At 40.5% G+C, this 23,368-nt stretch overlaps 1 protein-coding gene across 1 annotated transcript; it reads right to left on the reverse strand.

Annotated features, from left to right (window-relative positions):
• Positions 1 to 4,050: 4,050 nt before the first annotated feature.
• tmem132a (transmembrane protein 132A) lies at positions 4,051 to 22,065 on the reverse strand. The gene is made up of 14 exons (XM_059331063.1): positions 21,990 to 22,065; positions 21,643 to 21,728; positions 21,020 to 21,252; positions 19,828 to 20,040; positions 19,551 to 19,715; positions 16,276 to 16,355; positions 15,905 to 16,168; positions 14,018 to 14,170; positions 13,249 to 13,444; positions 12,970 to 13,113; positions 11,747 to 11,949; positions 10,570 to 10,789; positions 9,909 to 10,100; positions 4,051 to 5,403 (listed from the first exon to the last, which is right to left on the reverse strand). The coding sequence occupies exons 2-14, from the start codon at positions 21,716 to 21,718 to the stop codon at positions 4,444 to 4,446; spliced, it is 3,099 nt and encodes a 1,032-aa protein (XP_059187046.1). The 5' UTR covers positions 21,719 to 21,728; positions 21,990 to 22,065; the 3' UTR covers positions 4,051 to 4,443.
• Between the last annotated feature and the right edge of the window lie 1,303 nt (positions 22,066 to 23,368).

Consider the following 23,368-nt stretch of genomic DNA (forward strand, 5'->3'; position numbering starts at 1 on the left):
GCCTCAACTACCCAGATGTTCGTTGCAAAAAATTGAAATTGAATTGTGAGTACTGAATTTGAATTGTGAGAACTGAATGTTCAGCTAAAAACTAATAAATTCAGTTTCAAATTACAATTCAGATTCAGTTTTTCAATGTGATGATTCAAATTGAACAATACAAATACAAATTATGTTATTCAAATTCAAAGATTTTTTTCTGTGCTCTTGACGTCATTGAAAATGAGGGATTGGCCTCAATGACATAAATAAAGGATAGGTGAAAGAAAAGAAAAGAAAAGAAAAATAGTATTTACTAGTCCTTCGAGTTAACAAAACTGTTATCTAAATAAGATAGTCAGTTGACAAGCTGTTGCGGAGACAAATCTGAGGTAACCCTGCTCTCCCGGTGACATCACAGAGTCTCCCTGGCCTTGTCCAATGTGAGGCCTTTGTGGAGCAATAAAAAAAATCTAATTATTATTATTATTATTAATATTTGGGGGGCTAAGGAACATTTAGCTTAGCTTCAGTGCCCCTTAAATCGGCCTAACGATGTCCATGAGTTAACCATTTTTATTTTGTTTTTATAGAACCTGGTTTACCAATTTCTTTGAACTGTTTTGTGTGCCATAGTGTAAATCCTTTGGGCTGAAAGTGGCGGACACTGGACAAAGAATCTGATTGAGAAAAAAGACTGACACTTGGAAAGGTCAAAGGTCAACTTCACTGTGACATCATAATATTCTTCAAAAACACCTTCCTGTAGTGATGGGACGAACAACACTGGTGCGTCAGCACTGTGCCGAGCACACAAGAGTGAAACCCCGTATTGGTGCGTATATTGCTTTTAAAAAAAAAATCATGTGACCGATACAGGTAGTGTGCCGTTTCGAAGTGCTGCGCCAAAGTGTGTTTATAAGGGAACAAACTGTATCGACATGTTGTGGGTTTGTTGGATGGAGTTTTGCTGTTGCTGTTTGATTTTTGCTTGGCCTCACCTTGTTCCACTGACTTCATGGAACGTTCCAAGAAGTTTTCCCCAGTCTGGAATAATTGAACTCTGAATTTTATTACAGACAAATTTGCTATATTTTACATACCAACTCAGTTTAGCATTTACACAAACAAGGTTTTAAGCAAATTTTAAACTCTTCTCATGAACAACTTAACTCAGCAAACAAATTGAACTCAGGAAATGAAATTATACAATGATGAGATCATATTTTAAGTAAAGGACTGGCGATTAAATATTTCACAGGCTGATGTTGGGTTTGCAGCATGTTAGCTTTTCCATCTCATTTTCATTTTGTTTACCTGCAATGATTTTATAACTACTGCAGGGGTCACTATTGAGTGACCAACACAGTGTCAATACAGTGCTGACACAGTTTGTGTAGTGTGTCAATACACTCCTTGAGGTATCATCATCCCATCACTACCTTCCTGGCCAATATTCAATGACAAAACAGAAGGGGAGACATTTGGTACTGAATGGGTGACACTGGTCTTGGGTGCCCACCCTGAAGCAGTGGTGACTGTGCAGATCTTCTGTGCTGCTGGGTTGAATGTGTCAAATTTTAAGGTTTTTTTGAAGCACCATCCATATTTGAACCATTGTCCACTGTCATGGCTACATAACTCTGGACAGACATAGATGTAAACGGCCACTTCCTGGTTGAGAACAGTTAATTGGAAATCTCTTAAAATTGGTTAAAACTCTCTCCTAAATAGCACATTAACACAACAAGACATTGAGGATTTTTTAATTGAATGGTGAGTACTGGGACCTGGGAACTACTCAGAAACACCTTTATTGTCAATATACCAAGAAAAGCCAAACATTAATTGAATGCCACTTGTTTGCGGTTGTGGAGGCTGTGATTATCCTAGAGGTCACAGCAGATCATTTAATACAGTAGGGTCAGATTAACAATGAAATGCCTACCAAGCTCATCAAACATGGATACAGTATGGCTTATTAATCCACAAGAGTTATTTCCGGGGGCGTCCCGTTGGCACACCTGGTAGATGGCGTACCATTGAGGATTGTCCTTGTGAGCGGGAGGCCTGGGTTTGAATCCGACTTGGAGCCCTTTCCCCACGTCTTCCCTTCTGTCCCCTTTTTTCACCCAGTCTCTCACTATCAATAAAGCCTTGAAAATGGTCCAAAAAAAAAGTTAGATTTTCAGTCATACGCAATTCCAATCTTTAGGGACCCCAATATGCATTCATTCATTATCCTTAACAGCTTATCCGCACCATGGACTCGGGGGGCTGGAGCTGATCCCAGCTGACATTGGACGAGAGGCGGGGTACACCCTGGACAGGTCGCAGAGTAGAGGGTTTACACAGATGCGATGGTTGGGGCCAGGCGATGGTTGGGGCCAGGCATCACCACAACCACAGACTCAGCCAATGGGGAGAGACACAGGAAAAAGGGAATGTCGCTGAAGAAGGAGAGCAGGGATGCGGTGTCGTCACTGAACTGGAGCCAGGCGGCAATCTCCGTGTCTGAGCATGGAGGCCAACCAGGAAGTGCCTTAAGCCTGCAATCTACCAAAAATTCCAGCAGGGGGCGCTAAGTTTGGCTGCAAAAAAATCTGCCCATTCATTTCAGTGCAAAATTTGAAAACTTCTCACTTGATTTATTACCTCAGAAATTTTTTTCAGGACAACACTATCACAATCACTAGTAAAAAATCTTCTTCAAGACAATTTGATGTTAATAGTTCTAATAATGGCCCCATTTAGAAGAAAATAGAAATAAAGAATCGTATGATTTGGGGCGTGGCTACCTTTGATTGACAGGTCACTAACAAGGCGAGCCGTCATCAGGAGAGAAGCAGAGCAATGCGTATCCACGGCAACGTGTTAATAAAGTTATATATAACGTTATATAGATAGAAAACAGGATGTTTACCGATTTGGTCTCAAAACTTTGACCCTTTCACACTGTATTTTCTTTCTTGTTTATTTGAACGTTTTGTTCAGTAAAACTGTCTTGTTCAGCGTTTGGTTGGACTAACAGACACTCCAAGGAGTCGCTGTTCAGTTTTCTGAGGTAAGTAACATACATTTTGTTTTTGTTTTTTGCTAGCCAATCCCAGTTAATGCTCCAGTTAATGCTAACATGAATTAGCAGTGACTTCTCTCAGTTGGGTTGCCGGTGCCTAGCCTAGCCGGTGTCGGCCCCACTGCCCTCCGTTTCTCGGGTGGTGGTCCTATTAGGCTTTGCAGCCATCGCTCCATTTTTCCAGCATCAGTTATAGCTAGCTGCTAGCAAACTGCAGCTACGGTAAAGCAACAGCGCGCTACTTTTTTTTCTTTTTGTTTATTTTTTCCGCTGTGGTCACTGAACAGAATCTCACACGCACAGTTCAGATCATACAAACTCAGTTGATATGACAAATTTTGGACAAATAATGAAGCAGACAACAACTAAAACATCTCCCTGTCTGAAATTATGTAATTTAATATTAATTTTGTGCATTTATGTTTTTTCCAAAATGATTTTGCGACCCCCAGAAATCATCTCGCGACTCCAATTGGGGTCGGGACCCCAAGGTTGAGAATGGCTGGTCTAGCTCATATGGTACCATGCTTTATCTTCCCTCAAGCTTTAAAACTGAGCCCAACACAGCCTCTAAAAGACAGAATGTGTGCTGGCCCTGCAGGTATGAAATAAATAAATTACTCAGACAATGATGTTTCCCTAACTTTAAAGTATTTTTCTGTCCTTAACCATAGTGTTAAGGACACGTCGTGTCACGTCGTAAAACAGAGGTATTTTCCCAAAAAATATTTGTATCAGTTTTGAAGAAAGACAAAAATATGTTACTGATATTAGTAAAATACTTAAATGCTTGTTTTTTGGGGAAACAAGGTGTTTCCTTGTAAACCACGGTGGCAGGAGCAGTCTGCAGCTGAATGGGAATAGGAGTAAGAAGATACATTTATTATTCATTTGCTCTAGGGAACAGTACATAGCAGGGACTACAGTAATCCATGGGCAGCCATTAAATGTGGTGGAAAAGTAAAAGTACCTTGTTATACCTTGTTATGCAATAACACAGATGAAATAGTCACTAAGTAGCAGCAGTGTCAGGTTAACCTATTATGGGTGGGACCCAACATTCTACCACTGCTTCATAGAAAGTAAGTATAATATATAATTATAGTGTGATGATATGTTTGTACCAATCATTAAGTATCCAGAATACTGTAAATTAGTTTACAGTATGTTGTCAATGTGTTCATGGGTCGCTGTTTACCAGCAATGTGCTCTTCAGATGGCCAGTACAATTCTCTATTATCAGCACACATCTTATCTCAGGTGAAACAGTAATTGCCTATGAAAGCCATGCTGTGACTTTTCTGGTAGTGTGATATTGAACTGGGTGTTAATGTCATGACTTTGGTTCATGTTCTTTGAGCATAATGTCAGCTCAGCCTGTGCACATATCAGCAAATGATCTCTACTTCTTTAACATGATCTTTAATGTTAACCTCATGCTGCAGCTTTGTCTTGTCTTCAACTTCTATCTTCCTCTGATCTGCCTCGCTGTCCTCTACCTGTTTCTTCTTTCTCTTTTCATCCTCTTCTTCCTTTGTACCTCCCTCTAGTTCTCCTTCCCTTTTGTCCTCCATCTTTGTCCGCCCTCTGTCTCGCAGGGCACAGGGCAGACAGTTTGCAAGGAAGAGAACAGCAGACAGACAGAGCAGAGAGAGGAGAGCACCCACACCTATCTCCAGCTCTTGAGCATCCTGCCCTTTATTTCCCTCCTCCTTTCTTTCTTCTTCTTTCTCCTGGCTGGGGGAGAAGTACACAGCACCCTCCTCTTGGCTTGGCATTAGCACAGCTCTTTCCAGATTGTTCCGACTGACCATCCCTCTGTTCCCCATTTCATTCCAGTTTCTATCAGTTCTCTTCCCAATGATTTTGTCATAGTAATCACTGATTACATTCTTACTTTGGTCCTCATCAAAGTTGGATGAATAGATGTCAATGTCTGATTCAACCAGAGTGTCTGAAATGTCAAGCTCAAACTTCTCTCCCTCCTTATCCCCGACTGGCTGCAGGAAGTCTATGTCAAGGTTAACTCTTATCCAGCCAGATCCTTTCGCCAATCTCCTGGTCCCTCCTTCATGTTCTTCTCCAGCGTCTGTCCAATCCCTTTCATTTTCATTGCTAGAGTTGGGGGTGATTGGCTGGTCAGGGCAAGTTGAAACCAGAAGTTCTGCACGCAGTAAAGGCCCCCCTCCATCGCCCTGGGCAAAGATGCGATGGTTGGGGCCAGGCGTCACCACAACCACAGACTCAGCCAATGAGGACAGACGCAGGAAAAAGGGAAGGTCGCTGAAGAAGGAGAGCAGGGATGCGGTGTCGTCACTGAACTGGAGCCAGACACTAATGGTAGCCTCCTGGAGGGACACAGGGAAACATTATGACATGTCATTTTCTTCTCAACTCTTTCATATTGTCCCTTTAAATAAATAACAGTTGTTTTCAGCTGAGAAGACAACAAGATTATTGGTAAAACATGCAGCTGTGACCCACGTCAGAACCCGTTTCCCTAAAATACAGCAAAAAGAAACAAAAACACCCATGTTTATTTCAGTACATGACCCGCTGATCTTCATAGACAGATGCCCGAAGTCAGGGATGGGCAACTGGAGGCCCGAGGGACGCGTACGGCCCGCACCCTCACTTGAAGTGGCCCTCAGCACAACTACATGCATTTGAACATGAAATCTTAAGAGTGCTGTGTAAAAATGCACAAAATTACTTCTTGCAATTAATGCTGGTCTGTTGTTCTTGCACTGAATTTTTTTTTTACAGTAAGTGTTTTTTTTTAAATTTGCTTCAAACCTTTTGTATTCCTATTTATACTCTAATCCATGCATTTGAGCATGAAATATATTAATTTACTGCGCTGTAAACATATTTAAAATTGCAGTTTCATCATATCTGGTTAAGTTCACTGTCCTGTATGTGGCCCCGTGGTAGATGTGTTGTCAAGTTATTGCCATAGAATCAAAACCCGGCAGATGAAGCGCTGCCCCAGCCCCCTGTCATTGTTTTTCTGTCAGACTCAGAGATTAACCATAAAAAAATATATGGACACACACCCTCTGACTTTATAATGAACAAAAATAAACTTCTTCCATGCTATGAGGCAACATTAAATTAACGTTCCATTTATAAGGCATTGTCATAAATCAGTGGTTATTTTTTGGTGGAAGTAAAGCCTGATTTCCACCGGGCGCGTTACTGCAGCGTAACGTCAGCGTCGCGTATGACGTTGCAAATAGATAACACTCTAATCAATGAGAGCATTTCCGCCGGGCGCGTAGCGTAACGTTACTGCAGCGCCGCGTCAGCGTCTCTACGCGAGCATTAGGTAGGACTTCTATTTCTCCGCGAGACGCTGCCAAATCGCATGAATCTCAACAGAGCAGATCGCACCAGACAGAAAGTCCGACTCAGAATCAGCGTAAAACACTTCCGCCCCTTTCAAAATAAAACACAATACGCAGTTCATGCAGCCTAAAACTACTTCACATCAACATTATGTTATGACCGGGGCACCAGATCGGCAATCAATCAATCAAAGGGTCTCAGAGGATCGGCGACACGGAAGACAAGAGACTGATTGTTGAAATGGAACATCATACAATCATTTATGACATAACATATTGTTTTTATAAGGATAGATGGTCAGATCAACATATCTTTCACCTCAGAGAAGCAAAGTAAGTTGGTTTTTGTTGTTGTTGTTTACTTTATACACACAGTTTATCCATAGACTGTATAAATAGAGTTTAAAGTTTATCACGGGATCTTGCGGTCTCCCGTATGGTCAGGATTAACGCGTGATCTCGTGATCTCGCGTGTATACGGCCGGCTCGCTAAGATGACGTGCTGCTGCTGTAACGCGCCCAGTGTGAATTGACAGACGCGGCAAAAACGCTGTGGAGACGTGCTGCTGCTGTAACGCGTCCGGTGGAAATCCCCAGTAAGGACCACGGGGGCTACTGCCGGTGTGTGTACACTATGATGAGACTTTCAGAGATTTCAAACTATGCCCTTTAACCTCAAAATGTGTGTGTGTGTGTGTGTGTGTGTGTGTGTGTGTGTGTGTGTGTAATGAAAATCTGTATCTGTAACTGTAATCACATCAAAGATCAAAGGCAATCAGATCAAAGCAATCAACAGAATTAACGGCCATCACCTGTTAATGAAAGAGTGACAGCAGCCAGAGGTGGACTGGAATTTCTGGCCTTGAACAGAAAGCATTTTTGGCAAAACCATAATACCTATCATTGATCCGACTTCACTTTGAACGTCCCAAGTTCTTCCTGAACGTCTACATATGTTTTTTTTTTAAGAAAAATGAAAAAATAGCTTTGTTAGAGCGATCTAAAAAAACTGTAACATCTCCCTTCTTTTAGAAATCTCCCTGCGTTTTTTATATGGGAGCCAATGAGGCAGTTGGTGCGTGTTGGTGGAGCATCTATGCGTCTTACGCCCAAACTATAACTCTGACAGCTTTACCAGAGGATTGTGAGTGAGAAGACTAATTTTCCTACGTTTCTATGTATAAATTATTTCTGTAGAGTGGAATTTGCAGCCTGGAGCGCAGTTTTCAAATTTATTTTTTTACAATGTTTTCTCTCCCTCTACACTCTGAGCGATGACATCACACACTGTGACACGAACATTCTGTGCAATACACACCCATTATAATCACAGAATTTCTCCAAAAATGATCATGGTCATTGAACAGGGATTGATAAAAAACTATATGACCTATCGAAACGTGGATTAATACACCGATACACAAGACTTGTGTCTACTGTTTAAAGTTTAAATGGAGTCTCTAGGTGAAATTATGCCGGAGAAGTAGACGTTTAAAAATCTCCAATTATTGTTCTTTTTCTTTTTTTGTCGGCCGTCCCATTCATTTCAATGCAAAATTTTGGGCAGTTTTTCGCGACTTACGTCGCAAAAAATTCGGATTCTGTAGAGAAAAGTAATAGCACACCGATCCCGATAAAACTGCACGTTTTGATATATAATTTGTCCTGCAACTCTTTAAGTTGTAGGACTAGTAGCGGGACGAAATTGCGTCCGGAAGAGGAAGAAGAAAAAATCCACAGTATAACAGTAGTGCTCGGGGCTTTGCAGAAACCCTTATTATACCCTTAGTGTGGATTCGGGTAATGTGGGACACTTGGTAATGTGGGACTTAAGGTTTGGCTGGTTTATTTCCTCCTTTAAGTAAATATAGTCATCAAAACCTTTATTATTGGTCTACCATGGGTGTCATGTGACTGAAATTACATAAAATATTTTTAAATTTTGAAAAATATAACAAAGTCAAAATTGCAAAAAGTGTCTCACATTACCCGAATTCACTATATATAAGATTATTCAAAACGATTTTATTCCAAGAAGACAATTCAGATCTAAAAATAATAACCCCAAATGGTTGAAAGGTAGGGTCAGAGCCAGCCCAAGGCATTTAAGCGAACTAAGCGACTGCTTAGGGCCCCGTGGCCGCTACGGGGCCCCCAAGAGGAATTAAAAAATATATTTTTTATTTTATTTTTTTGCATGTATGAGTGATGATTTATATTTGATCAAATATATATTATTGTACAAAAACACAATTTTATGTCAACAGAGTGCTGCTGCTGTAGGCTTAGTGATTCTTCCTGCCTCTCTTTATAATGTCAAAGCTCCGCTGCTCCGGTAACGTGGGCCTCCTGCCGTGCAGTGCGCACTGCTCATCCAAAGCGCAGGTAGTTGGAGGCAAAATATTGTCGCAAAAAGGACATATCCTTCAGTGGCAGAGAAAAGAAAGAGGAAGAAAAAGGAAGAGGAGAAAAGACGCCAAGATAAAGGTATGTTTTCATGGCTTGGTAATGGATTGTCTATCAAAGAGATTTGTGTAGCCGTTAATAGCAAATTAGCTTGTTAAAAACGAGAGAAATGTGTCTTTTAACTGGCCGGTTAAATACATACTAGTCATGCTAACATGTTTGTATTTGAGTACTACTGAGCTTAACTTTGCGTTGATTCTCAGGGTTGGTCCTATATATTTCTGCTTGAAAATAAAGTTTTTGCTAATGTTTGATAGCAATCATTAATTAAAACGTCACCTCGTTTGCTAGCAAGTGCGGTGCTAGAAATATGTTTTTGCATCGGGCTACTAGTTATAGTTTGAGATTTGTTTGCACAAATTGTTTGCTGCAGAGCATGGTTATTTTTGTGAGAAAAATAAACATATTCTTTATCACATCAACTCATAAGATATGTGAAACTTCCCCAGGAGTTGTTAAACGTTGGAGAATCTTCCAGGCTCCACTGTGGGAAAGCATCAGGTGAGGGAAAGACTGTCACCATACACTATACATTTATTTATATGTATCAGAATTGCACCTAGAGGGAAATTAATCTTGTCAAATATCTCATTAATATGTGTGTATATGTAAGTATGTATTTCATCTTAGGTCCATCTCCATCATCTACAGAGCTCAGTCTGTCCCCCATCCTCTGTGCCCACTGTCCCCTCTGTGTCTGCAACCACAGCTGATCTACCTGGTAAGTTAACAGTAAACACCCTTTATAACTGCTCATTGTACTGCAGAACTTTCTGAGATTAATAATTATGTCCAAAACTGTAATTAATGTCCATATTGTTTGTTATTGTCTTTCTTTGGTCACTTCCTCAGCACCACAACATCCCCTTGGCACCATGGATGATGATCATGCATGTTTTAGACAGCCTTCCATCTTTGTTGCAATCAGAGTTATGCACACCACTGTGCCATTATTTTAATACCTGCTTTATTTGAAAATATAACTTCAATGCCTTTACAATGAAGAATTTGTGTTCACACATAAGCTGCCTTTGTCTTACCTGGTGATGATTGTATAGGATGTTGTAGGCTGTTACTGTTATTGTAACAATGGAAGGGTGGGTGGGACTAGCCATGACCGACATGCCAAGGCCGCTGACCACCTGCACAGACAGGTCCCTGGGGGTAACCGGGTCGGAAGTCACAGTAATGTCACATCTGCCCAGCAAGCCATCCCACTGCTCAGAGATGACCTGGAAGAAAGAGACAGATGATAGTGATAATGATGATTCCCAGCAAGTGACAGACCAAATTCCAATCTTATCTGGCCTTCCCCCAAACAGCCCTGACTCAAGGTCTTTTGGAAAATACCTCCCTTGAGTGCTGCAGCGAGACTCTCCCTCCCCTGTCCTGTCTCAGCCTCCCACAAACGCCTGTTGACCTACTGCTGCTGTGTGGAGGCCTTGGAAGGTTGTCTACATAGCAACTGCTATGTTTTCACTTTTGTCATACCAGCGCGCTGAGACGGGACTGATAGGCGCTGGACAAAGGCAGGTCTCAGGCTTACACACTCAAACTTCCACATATACAGATACGCATGTTTTTTATACGTTTTGGACGGGTTGATGGCAAATTTCGTTGTACTACCCTACGCAATGACAATAAAGGCTTTCTGATTCTCATTCTGATTTTCAACTGAATTGATATACCACTATCACTTACATGGAGTGATGTCTTTCCAGGCCGTAAACCAATCACATTGTTCTGGGTGCCAAGGGAAGCCACTCCAGGGTCCTCTACTCTAAGCCAGTTACGGACCAGCTCTGTAACATCCACGAACCAATCAGATGAGCCCAGGAGGTGTGTGGTTCTGCTATGAGAATCCTGAGCAGTGAACTGAGTCAGAACCTGGACTGAGGAGCGTTGATATACTGGCTCACACCTGAAAAGACAGGTGATGATGAATTAAAGACATAAACATATCTCTCATGCCAATGACTTCACACTACTGTGACATTACTGCCACTGATCTACAGGTGACAGTAATGCACCAAGATATGCAGAAATGCACACATTGAGACAAAGAGCAGTAAAAGTAGTAAATTATGCTAAATGTAAGCATAATTTGTAAGTTTATATGAAAACTCCACAGGGCATCTTTAATAGCTCATTAACCTGATAATGGCACTAACAAATCTTAATCTTGGTCAAATATAACCATGTCTGTAAATTGCTGCATGTAGATCGCTTGTGGATTATCTAGTCTACATATACTGCAAAAAAGGTGTGTCTAAAAACAAGATAAAAACACTAAATCTGAGGGAAATTATCTTGCTGCATGGACAGATAATTTCACTTGACAAGATTTCTTTAATTATGATCGTTAAATCTAGAAATAAGCATGTTGAACGCTTAAAATAAGAAATTAACTCTTAAAACAAGATAAATGATCTAACACTTCTAAATCTAACGTTTTTTTTTATCTTGCTAAGAAACAAATAATTGTCAGGTCACTCTGCTCTCCAGTTCATCGCTGCTTGCAGCTTTAATTTATCTTGTTTTAAGAGTCAATTTCTTATTTTAAGCATTCAACATGCTTATTTCTAGATTTAATAATCTTAATTTAAGAAATCTTGTTTTTAGACACCCCTTTTTTTGCAGTGTAGTTACATATCCATCAGATAAACTATAGTCTTTGGTCCCAAAGAAATGAATAAGAAATGAAAAAGTGCTTCACGTTGACTGGTAGACAGACTATCCATGTAATTACATAGCCTACTTATCAGAGGAAGCACTGGGGCCGAGACAACTTTTTTGTAATTTTTAAGTTCCCAATGGATCTCTTAATGTGAAACGGTTAAATAAACCACAGTAGAGACACACTGGCTCTGTCCCTTACCCTTTATTTGTGAAGTAGTTCCAGCCGTCGATGGCATTGAGAACGGGGTCTGCCAAGGACACATGCAGCGGCACTGAAGGAGCCCACACCGCCACACACACAGAGCCCCTCAGCGCACCCAGTAAAAATTCCACCACGACACAGGTGTTACCCAACCCTGATTCACTGCCATCCACAAAGAGGGCTGAGCAATTGCTGGACACCTGCAGGTATGATGGAGAAGTGCAGAAGACTCCAATTACACTGGCAATAAAAGGCAATTTATACAGTATGTACTGTATACTGAGTTAATCTAATCCATATTCTCTAATGTTTTGATGAAGATGTGTTCTAATTAAATGTTAAAATATATCAATATCACTTACTTAAAGCTGCAGTAATCAATATGTTTATATCATCAAATGGTTATATGATTATGTGTCATGGTAATGTAACTTGTAGTGCTCCACCCACAGCAAATTAAGACTAACTCAGTTTTTAAAAACCTCAGCTATTGTTTTGCTTTCACAGAAAACAACTTTTTAAAAACTTTTTTGGTTCATGGCTGCCAGCCTTGTTTCAACCAGCAGCTGCACATGTTTTTTCAGTGTTCATTTAGCAACCAAAGAGCTAGATATTTCTCTTAGGAGTTGAAAGATAACAAAAAGCTAAAAGACAATGAGTCGGCTTACATTGATACATTGATTGAAGGACACAAACATGACTTCAAATGAATGATAATATTGCTCTTTGACAGCTGGATTTGTAAATAAGCAACTGTTTGCTAACACCGTAGCCCAGGGATGGGCAACTTAAATGCTGGAGGGGGCCATAATTTTTCATGGACACTACCACAGGGCCATTTCATGCTCAAATGCATGTTTAACAGTATAAATAGCTGCCAGTTGCCCATCCCTGCCGTAGCCATTACAACTTTATAAACTCTTCAGATTTTCTGTTTACAGCTTGCCCCCCCCCAAAAATCAACAACTGCAGATTCAACTAAAAGTAATGCTGAAATATACCCTTAGAAAACCTGTCTAAGTCTAAATGTTATCATTTACTATGTATACATAGCTACTTATTTGGTAGCAACACCCCCAAACACGCCAACGCATGGTTGACAATAGCAAAAGTAGGAGTCCAAATGTTTTTGGATTAAAACTGATATTTCACAAAAAAGCAGGTATGCTTGTCAGACTGATCTTTTAACAGATTTGTTTTTGTGTTTGTCTGTGCTCCACCTTGACAGTGTTCTCATTAGTAGAGTAGCACATGACTGCAGATGTGACATCTGACACAGTCCCATCATGGTTTACGGCTAGCACAATGACTGGAAGTGACACCGGCTGGTTGGTCAGGATCGCTGTGTTGATGATCGTGTTACTCTGAGGATAGAGGATCAGAAAGACAATGTATATGTTTAAACAGTTCAGATGAATGGATCATTAATGCTATGAAAGATTATAAAAAAATATGATCTCTAGATCTGGATGAACTGGATGGATGCATGGATGAAGTACCTCTGTGATAGGAGCTATGCTTAGGATGAGTCGATCAGCAAATGAGAAGATGCTCACTACAGTCTCATGTAGCGATAGGGGTTTAATCTGGCCAGAATACTCCACCCCCCAGTTAGCAGGCACTGTCATGGCAACACCGAAGCTCTGCCTTAGGCCATAGACTGACAGACACAACACCTGCTGGAGTAAAGTGGGACTGCAGGGCGACAAAGATCAGACAATGTGTCTATAGGTCAATATGTGTATTCTGGAACCTGACCTTAATATGTCATAATGTGATTTCTATAATTCCTAAATAAAGACTGTTCTTGCTAAAAAAGAAAAAATAGTATTGGTAAGAAAAAGCCAACACATATAGCCGCTTCTTTGACACTAGGTGGAAGACTCACCTTCAAGCAGGTAGCCATGTAACAGATGCAAATATCAGGCTTCACAACCACAGAAAGTGAAGTGCGAGTATATAATGTCAATTAAACATTTTTAGCGACTTTTGCAGCTAATGCTAGTGGCTGTCATTGGAAAAGAATTGTCAACACACTCTATGAGATTCAACATGGCAAGAAATATACTCTCAGGTCCTAATCCAGTTTCACTTTAGTTTATGGTATTTTTTTCTTGTGAGAAACAAATGACCTTGTAAGAAAGTGAAACCACTGTACGTTAAATAAGGGCCAAATAAATGGAGTGGGTATGAGCTTAGTGTTTTGTCAGGCTATTCCTGGTAGCATATCATTTACCTAATCTGTTTTGTTTATTAGTTTTAACCTACTTGTATGTGTGCTTGGGTGTGCTGTTTTTGTGGCAGATGATGGACAACACATCTTGCTTGGAGGCTTGGCTTTTCTCCAGGGTCACGGTCCATAGGTCGGAGGTCAGCGTCCTCTGGACGAACATCGACACCAAGCCCTTTTTCACCTTCAACCTGAAGACACACAGATTTGTAAAACAAGAGCGTGTCATCAGAAAGCTCTTCTCACGAAGGGTTAGTAGTTTTGAAAATAATGACATTGGTGGCTATATATTTTGTCCAGTGACGTACTATAATGAACATATGTGTCTCTGTAGGTGAAGATGGATGACACAAACAAACATGGAACAGGAGTTTGACCAAAGAGGCCTAGATGGACTACACTGCACTTATATAGTAGCCTGGGTATACCCATACTGTCTTGCATGGTCGATTTCATTTCGAACCTGCAGTCAGTCTGGAATCTATGGCCGTTTCTTAGCCGTGTTTTAGGGATCCAATCACAGAACAGGGAGGGACGGCAAGACGATGACGCGTACTACTCAACAGATGGAAGCTTGTAGTTTTGTAGTTTTCTTACGGATCCAACATGGCTGCAGCAGATGCAAAAGTCTCTTTCGATGTAGCTGTAGAGGGCGTTTTAAATAGTTTAGAGCGAAAGTTGATTTTAAAAGAAGAACAGCGTTTGACTTTACATTCCTGTTTCACCATAAAAAAAGGATGTTTTAGCCTTGCTTCTGACAGGATTTGGTAAAAGCCTAATCTACCATATTGCCCCGCTACCGCTCACTGCTGTAACGCTGGTGATCTTGCTACGAGCCGGGGGACAGCGGAGCCACCGAGAGACCCGCAGCAGCTCGTCTATTGACCATAAAATCAGTGGATGTGTGTGGCTAAATGACATGAGGGGGGAATAATAAATAATCTTGCAGAAAGCGAGAACAGGAGAAGCAAAGCAGCAAGCAACACTCTCTCTCTCTCACACACACACACACACACACACACACACACCAATACTGCCGGTAGACTGTGAGCTGAAACTACAGAGCAGCCAGAGTCAGAAAATGTTGCAGAAAAATGTTACAGAAGCAGAATTGAGCATTTTAGTCTTAAAGTAGAGATGGGCTAGTCTGGCTATGTAAACATCAATTTCTGTCGCTCTACATACGTCATCTGGTATAACTGATACAATTGGCTAAGAGCTACGTACAGAAGATTTTGATAGACATTCGTAGCGCCCAATAAACGGCTCTGGAGGATAGCAAACCACTCCTCCTCTATGGAAAAATTAATTGCAGGTATCCAGACTCGATCTGATTTGTGATATAGTCTGGCGTTAGCCAGGCTACTTATATAGCACTTTTATCCAGAAAAACTTAACACTACAGACTGCGCCCATTCACCCGTTCACACACACACATTCATACTGGTGTTAGGGGCTACCAGGGCACACTGGTGCCGCCTGCCACCATTGGGAATTCATTCACACACTGATGACTGCAGCATCAGGAGCAATCTGGGGTTCAGTATCTTGCTCAAGGATACTTCAACATGTAGGCTGCCATGGTCAGAGATCGAAACACCAACCTTCCGATCAATGGGCGACTGCTCTACCAACCGAAGCACAGCTGCCCCTGGTAGATATGTAACCAAACTGTCATGGTCTGTGACACTGACATAAGAGTGTCCAGTAATTGCATACAGAAGTAGTTATTTTAAATCTAACAAGTAGTTTTGGCATCTAAATCTAAATCCTGTCTCACAACTTTAACAATGTGTTTAAATCTGAAACTGTCAACATTTTCTCACATACGTGTTTTAAAACTTATTGGCAGATGGTGATACAGACTGTAACATTAAACTGCATTTTAAAAATGTCCGGTTGAATTGACATCATTTTGTCTTTACCTTATGACAACAAACTCAGCACTGACGTTGGCTCTCAGATTGACAGACACACTGATTGGCTGTCCTATCAGGACTGGACCCCTGTGGTAGCGAATCATGACATGAGGGTCCAAGCTAAGCTCCTCCTCTTCTTGCTCCTCCTCCTTCAAGCAGGTTTCTTCTTTGGTCTTGCTCTGCACTCTTTCTTCGACCTCCTCCTTCAGTGTCACTGCTTGAATATGGAAGAGCTGGGACTGGGACTGAGCCTCTCTGTCTTCCACACATCTGGGTGGATTGCCAGATAGTACAAGGACAGAAGTTAATTCTTGTGCAGCAATGAAAAAAATCTGAACTCTTTCTACATATTCCCACTTTCATCCACATACATATACCGTGGTGGTGTCAACCTTAGGTCAGCCACAGTGTCGGAGACGGAATAATAAAGCTGGATTTGGTTTCTCATGGGAGCCCGCTGGTATTTTAGGGCCCATGGAACATCCCCTTGGGTGTCCCCCTCAACACGTAGATGAGATCTAAATGAAGGCAAGAAATAATCTGTCACACAGGTAACTGGCAAACTGGTTATCATTTTTTACACCTCAAAAGCAAGGATCCATGGAAACTGCCATAAACACATTTGTCATGCACAGTTTTCCTGTTTATAACCTAAATTACCTCTTCCTGCTGCTTAAACATAATGGCCCACATTTATCAAATGAGTGTACGACAGAAAGTGAGCATAAAGTGGACGTTATCAAATTTATCAATTTGGACGTGAGCGGAGGGTATGATCAGATCTCACGTCTGCTCTCAGCTCGTGTACGCAAATTTGTGTGAAGTCCACACGTCTGAGAATTGATCTTAGACTATTGTATCGATGCCTGGAGCTGATAAAACTCTGTAGTGTTTTGTTTTTTAATGGTGTCAAACCAAAGAATGTTTAGGATACATCATTAATCACACAATTCTTACTATATGTAAAGAAGTGAATAATATCTCTCCATCATAATAATAACAATATTTGGATATCATATAGGCTATTAGGCTTTATATATCAGATCTAATCGGTAGCGTGATTGATATCCCTGCATTTTTGTAGCAGTCTGCTTGTTCCACTCCGTTTGCGGAAAAGATTAATTACAAAATGTTACCTAAGAACTTAAACAGCTTAAATTCAGCAGATGAAAACATAACAATTTAAACAATGTCAGTAGTCTGCTATAGCTCCATACAGTTCAAATTATTCAATATTTTTTTGCCATGTCAATACAGTTTATAGTAATTTGGCTCAGCACAGTGAGGGACATAAACAGGGAACAGGCAGCAGGGGCGTGTCCAGGGAGTGGCCTGGGGTGTTGATTGACGACCCCAGGTACCACCTATTATCCCAGGCTATGTTTGGCTATTTTCCCAATTACAGGTGGGCAGAGGCTAATTTGATTTAAATTTGTAATTAAGGAAAGAATAAGTCCTTGTGCTCTTATGTCCATTCATCTTAAATTCCAATTTTAAACACAGGAATGTAATGAGGACAGAAATTGTAGATGCATGTTATTCTCTTGTGTGTGCGTACAAGTACTACACCCCTTTACACCCCTGAATAGGTTAGTGCCACACTTTGGCCACCCCAGTTAAAAATGTCCTCTGAAGCCTACACTGCAAAAAAGGTGTGTCTAAAAACAAGATAAAAACAGTAAATCTGAGGGAAATGATCTTGCTACATGGACAGATAATTTCACTTGACAGGATTTCTTAAATTAAGATTATTAAATCTAGAAATAAGCATGTTGAACGTTTAATATAATAAATAACTCTTACATGATATCTTGGTAAGAAACAAATAATTTGCAGGTCACTCTGATCGGGCCAGTTCATCACTGCTTGCAGCTTTAATTTATCATGTTAGAGTTAATTTCTTATTTCAAGCGTTCAACATGCTTATTTCTAGATTTAACAATCTTAATTTAAGAAATCTTGTCAAGGTAAATTATCTGTCCATGCAGCAAGATCATTTCCCTCAGATTTACTGTTTTTATCTTGTTTTTAGACACACCTTTTTGCAGTGTAATAGTAGCCTACTGAATAAATAGTGTATCCATACTTCATGAGTTTTCATAAGCCAAGCAATACCTTCACACGCTAGCATATGGCAGCAAAAAGTTCTCTGCAAATCTAACCAAAAGTCATAAAACACTACAAATATGAGATATGACAGTAGCCTATTTGAACCCCTGAACTTCCACCTGCTCAAGTGAGGCATCGAAAAAGTATATATTGAGATATGGATCCTCTTGTGGCCTCATTAGCTTGAAACATATTGTATTGTGAGATTGTAGGCAATACTCAGCCCTGATGAGTTTAGCTTGTCTCGTGCCACGCTTCCAGTGACATTTTTCCTAGAGTGACATTTTCATCCCCTTATCCCCCATGTCCTCACAAGATCCAGAGATACCCCTGTTATGTTGGGTCTCTCAATTTAGACTATGATGTCTTCAGGTTGGCAAGGAAACAAGGATACTATAAATCACTAATAATTGAGAGGGTTTGAGCGAAGTCTCTGGGGTGAGCAATGTCAGGCCTATTCATAAAATGCACCAACGTCACCGATACTGAATCTCATTCCAACTGAATTGAAAAGTCGGCAGCCCTAGAAACAGTTATTGTATTGACATGCACTAAAGAAATGGAGATAAACTCAGTTAGAGTGATTCCTCGGCTTCAGTGACACTGAAATAATGCCAACAGACGAGATGCAGAAGCCGCTGACCAGTCAGAACAGACAGATTTATGAAAAAAAGAAAGTTTCATACATAGGCTCAACACAGGTTTTTCGGGCAGACAGAATATAGCATGTCAACATATGTAATATAAAAATTAGGGCCGGGACTTGATTAAAAAAATTAATCTAATTAATTAGAGGCTTTGTAATTAATTAATTGAAATTAATCGCATATAAATATTTGACCTGAGAACAGTGAGAAGTAATTTTTTTCACATGGATTTTTAGTATACCATTGAATAATGACTGAATACATAAGCTTATGCAACAAAAATATTGTTTATTTTTGTTCAAGCCCAACAGACCAGTGCAATTTTTGCTATTAAGTGTAGCAATAGCATATTGCATATTTCTGTAAACTATAATACTTTGGTTTTTTTAAGTAAAACACAATCCACGCTAGCTACCACACTAGCCGCGAGCTACTATATGTTTTGCATTGAGGTGACACTTGAGGATTGATGTGCTGTGGTGATATGTGAATTCCTTGTTGCATAGCAACACAACCATGCTCTTATCGACGATTCCATCCGTTGGTTTTTCGTAACAAAATGTCCCATCATCCACGTGGCCAACCAAAGTGCTCTCATCAGCTTCTTCCTTCATGTTCACTGTGGTTTGTTGTTGTCTGAACTCATGAACGCTAATTGGTGCTCCAGTATAATGGGTCCGCCTGAAACTCATCCAGTGAGAAACGTTGCAAAAATAAGTGTGATTAAAATGCTGATGATTAAAATTTTTTTTAATACCTTAATTTCTGTGTCATTAATTAATCTTAATTAAAGCGTTAAAGTCCCAGCCTGAATAATAATGTCATCAAAATGTGCATACTGTGTGTCCTGTAAAACATCACCTCAGTGACGGAGAAGTTGTACGCTTGCGGTTGACTAAGTTGCTGTGATGATGTCCCCTCCGCCGGCGTTCCTGCCTCTGCATGTGATGAAGGTGGATGTTACTGTGCCACTTTTCCAAATCCAGATGTGATTGGTTGGTGTGACCCTCAAACCAGTCACTTGGCAGCGTAAGAGTTACCACGCATAGTCCCAGAGGAGGCTGGGAAACAGGATGGGATGGACAGATAAAAGGAATAGAAAGGGAAATGTTGTAATGTATGAAAAGGACATAATGGAAAGACTTGCTTGACTTTATAGAACCTGGTCCTCACCTGTGTGATACAAGAGGCCTTGTGCTCCTCTGTCTCCTTGAATGCATGCAGGGTGATGCAGGTCCCTCGGGTGCTGGTGTCGCCATGCTTGTGGAACAGAGTCCTCACCTGGAACCTCCTCTTCCTGCCCTTATCCCTCTCTCTCTCCACATGCTTTGAGAGGAGGGTGGCAGACAAAAGACCAGAGAGAGGGAGGGCAGGCTCTGATATGAGCTGTAGAAAATTTAGTAGCTTTAGTAGTTTATGTAGAATTAGCCAACACTGGCATCACACACACACACACACACACACACACACACACACACACATTCTTGTACTTCTATCTTTGTGAGGGCCCTTTAACATCAACTTATCTGCTGTACTCTACTGCCCTTACTTTTTAACTGCGCAATGTTTGATTTGTGCTTTTTATTATTTTATCTCTTTTCTTATCCTGCTGTATCTTATTTTATCTTATTTGTATTTTTCATTTCTATTTCCCTGTTTTAATTGACTGTTTTCAATTGTGTCTTGCTGTTTTTAATGCTTATGCAAAGCACTTTGAATTACCTTGTGTTGAATTGTGCTATACAAATAAACTTGCCTTGCCTTGCCTTGCCTTATTGGAACAGTGAATTCCCTGCCAAGGCTATAATAGTTTTGGATTTTTCATTAGTTTTATTTTTAATTTTGTTGTGAATTTTTGTTTTCAAATTCAGTTAGTTTTAATGGCTTCTTAGAGTGAGTTTGCTAGTTTTAGTTTAGTATTTATTAGTTTTAGTGTTATTTTTAGTTTTTTGTAATGGGGTATTTGTTGAGTGGGAGATTTAAAGAGGTCACAGTAAATTTTGCCTTTATTTCCTTTGCCTTGTCCATCTTCATTAAGTATGAAAAAAGTTGACAAAGACGAAAATGAAGGACATTTTCACTATAATTTTAGTTAGTTTTTTAACCACACAATGCAGTTTCAGTTAATTATCATTAGCATGTAACCTTTAACCCTTAAAACAAAGTCTAAAATCTCAAAAAAGCCTTTAAAGAAGTGAGGACGGGCCGAAATGTCCTCACTTTGCAAAAATGTCCTCACTCTGTTGGTTAAAAACGTGTCTGGTCCTCACTATGTAGGAAGTACAAGAACACACACGCGCACACACACACACACACACACACACACACACACACACACACACATCTGTCTTCTTTTTCCTCTTACCTGTGTTACTGAGTAAGGGCCAAATGAAGCCTGAAGGCCTGGTCTGGGGGCCTGGCCTGGTGGGGGCACCATGAAAAGGCTCTTGGAGAAGGAAAAGGGGCTGGAGTTGGAGAAAAGAGGGCCCAGCTCCGCCTGAGAAACAGACAGTGGGAGAAACTGCCAGGGTGCAGAGACAACTGACATGTGGACCGGCAGAGAGAGAGGGAGAGGAGGCTGCAGGAGGGATGGAGAGACTAAGGGAGGGAAAAAGGATAGAGAGGTAGAGAGAATCAAAGTGTTGAGCCATTTTAGAAAGTGAAGAAAAATGAATGTTGGCCGACAGTGAGGTATCTGAAAAATATTTCTTCACATTGAAGTCCTCTACTCAGAAATGTGCTTTGCTTGCTGGAAATGAGCGGGTGTGGGCAAGTCATTACTGCTGGCTGAAGGATTATGTGACAGAATTAATGGCTGAAAAGAGCAGAACAAAAACAACACATGGTGCATAGCGCTAAAACTGGAATGAACAAGAAATATTTCCATAAATAGATGTGAGAAGCTGACCTCTGACAAAGTCCACCGTACTGTGACTCTCTAAATGATCAAAGACAAACAAGAAATCCAGTTACCACAGTAAGACTCACCCAATGTGAAAATCCCAAGAAGCAGCAGAGCACCTCTTCTGCCCCACCACACAGCAACCCAGCTGACATCTGCCATCACTATAGACCTGATGCAACACAGTATCATGTGACAATCAATCTGATGTCAATTCATTATATATGAAATTATTCTATTCACAAGATCAAAAACAGACAACAGAATATACATATGCATGTTCTCAGAAATGTCTGTGAACAAGTCTGATGATACAGTACACAACACACACAATTAAAGTCTCACTTCCTTACCCACACACACACACATGCGCGCACGCGCGCGCGCACACACACACACACACACACACACACACACCTTTCCTTTTACCCACCTGTATCCGTCTATTTTAGCTTCAGATCACATCTCTTGCTCGAGGCATTTTTTGAACAGGTTGCTTCCTCAGCCTATGTCATTCTTCTTTGCATTTCTGCTGCTGTTATAAATCTCTCTCTCTCTGTCTCTCTCTCTCTCTCTGTGTCTCTCTCTCTCAGTCTCTCTCTCTGTCTCTCTCTCTCTCTGTCTCTCTCTCGCTCTCTCTCCCTCTCTCTCTCTCTCTCTCTGTCTCTCTCTCGATCCCCCTCCCTTGCTGTGCCAGATTTACACAATGCAAATGTATTCATCTCTATATGTTAATTTATTTATTTAATTTTTTTTATTTTTTTTATTTATTTATTCATTTATCTATTTTTTAATAGTGCATGCATAGGCGTGTGTGTGTGTGTGTGGCAGCTGTGTGTGTGTGTGTGGTGACAGTGGTAATAGAGCAGCAGAAGGGGCTTAGAGGACAATGGATCTGATACAGAGAGGAGCTTAACAGAGGAGAGAGAAAAAACATACAAATTTTATCAAACGGTCCTCCTTCTATTTAAAATGTACTCCACACTTTTAATACAATTCTTATATATTTATGTTTGTCTTACATTTCCTTTGCTTACATTAACATTATTGGGCAATTAATTAGTCACTATCTATCACCAGATCAGACAACCGATGACTGCTCCACCAGCGGTACTACTAAAATGTAAATAGAATAATATATATATATATATATATATATATATATATAATAAAAAAGGAGCATGCATGAGTAACAATAATACTAACCAGAAAATTTCCTCTGGGGAAATTTTGAAAGGGCCACGGGGGCTACTGCTGGTGTGTACATTATGATGAGATTCTTCAGAGATTTATAACTATGCCCTTTAACCTCAAAATGTGTGTGTGTGTGTGTGTGTGCATGCGTGCGTGCGCGTGTGTGCGTGTGTTTGAAGCATGTGTATGCATGTGTGAGGAGTGTGCGTGCTTACGCGCATGTGTGTGTGTGTGTGTATCTGTAACTGTAATGACATCAAAGATCAAAGGCAATCAGATCAAAGCAATCAACAGAATTAACGTACACCTGTTACGGTACACTGACAGCAGAGGTAGACAGACTGGAATTTCTGGCCTCGAACAGAAAGCATTTTTGGCAAAACCATAATACCTATCATTGATCCGACTTCACTTTGAGCGTCCTGAGTTCTTCCTGAACGTCTACATATGATTTTTTTAAAGAAAAATTTAAAAATAGCTTTGTAAGAGCGATCTAAAAAAACTCATTTTTTTCGAAATCTTCCTGCGTTTTTAATATGGGACCCAATGAGGCTGTTGGTGCGTGTTGGTGGCGCATCTGTGCGTCTTACGCCCAAACTATAACTCTGACAGCTTTAC

The sequence above is a fragment of the Centropristis striata genome, chromosome 1 (genome assembly GCF_030273125.1).
Source record: "Centropristis striata isolate RG_2023a ecotype Rhode Island chromosome 1, C.striata_1.0, whole genome shotgun sequence".
Lineage (NCBI taxonomy): Eukaryota > Metazoa > Chordata > Actinopteri > Perciformes > Serranidae > Centropristis > Centropristis striata.

Bases quoted from the DNA above. Each gene is read 5' to 3' on its own strand.
- tmem132a (XM_059331063.1), bottom strand. From the start codon at position 21,718: ATGGCAGATGTCAGCTGGGTTGCTGTGTGGTGGGGCAGAAGAGGTGCT. The intron at 19,716-19,827 runs GTGAGGACCAGG...CCTGTTTCCCAG, and splicing joins AGGCCTCTTGTATCACACAG to CCTCCTCTGGGACTATGCGT. The intron at 11,950-12,969 runs GTGGAGCACAGA...TCATACCTGCAG, and splicing joins CTAATGAGAACACTGTCAAG to GTGTCCAGCAATTGCTCAGC.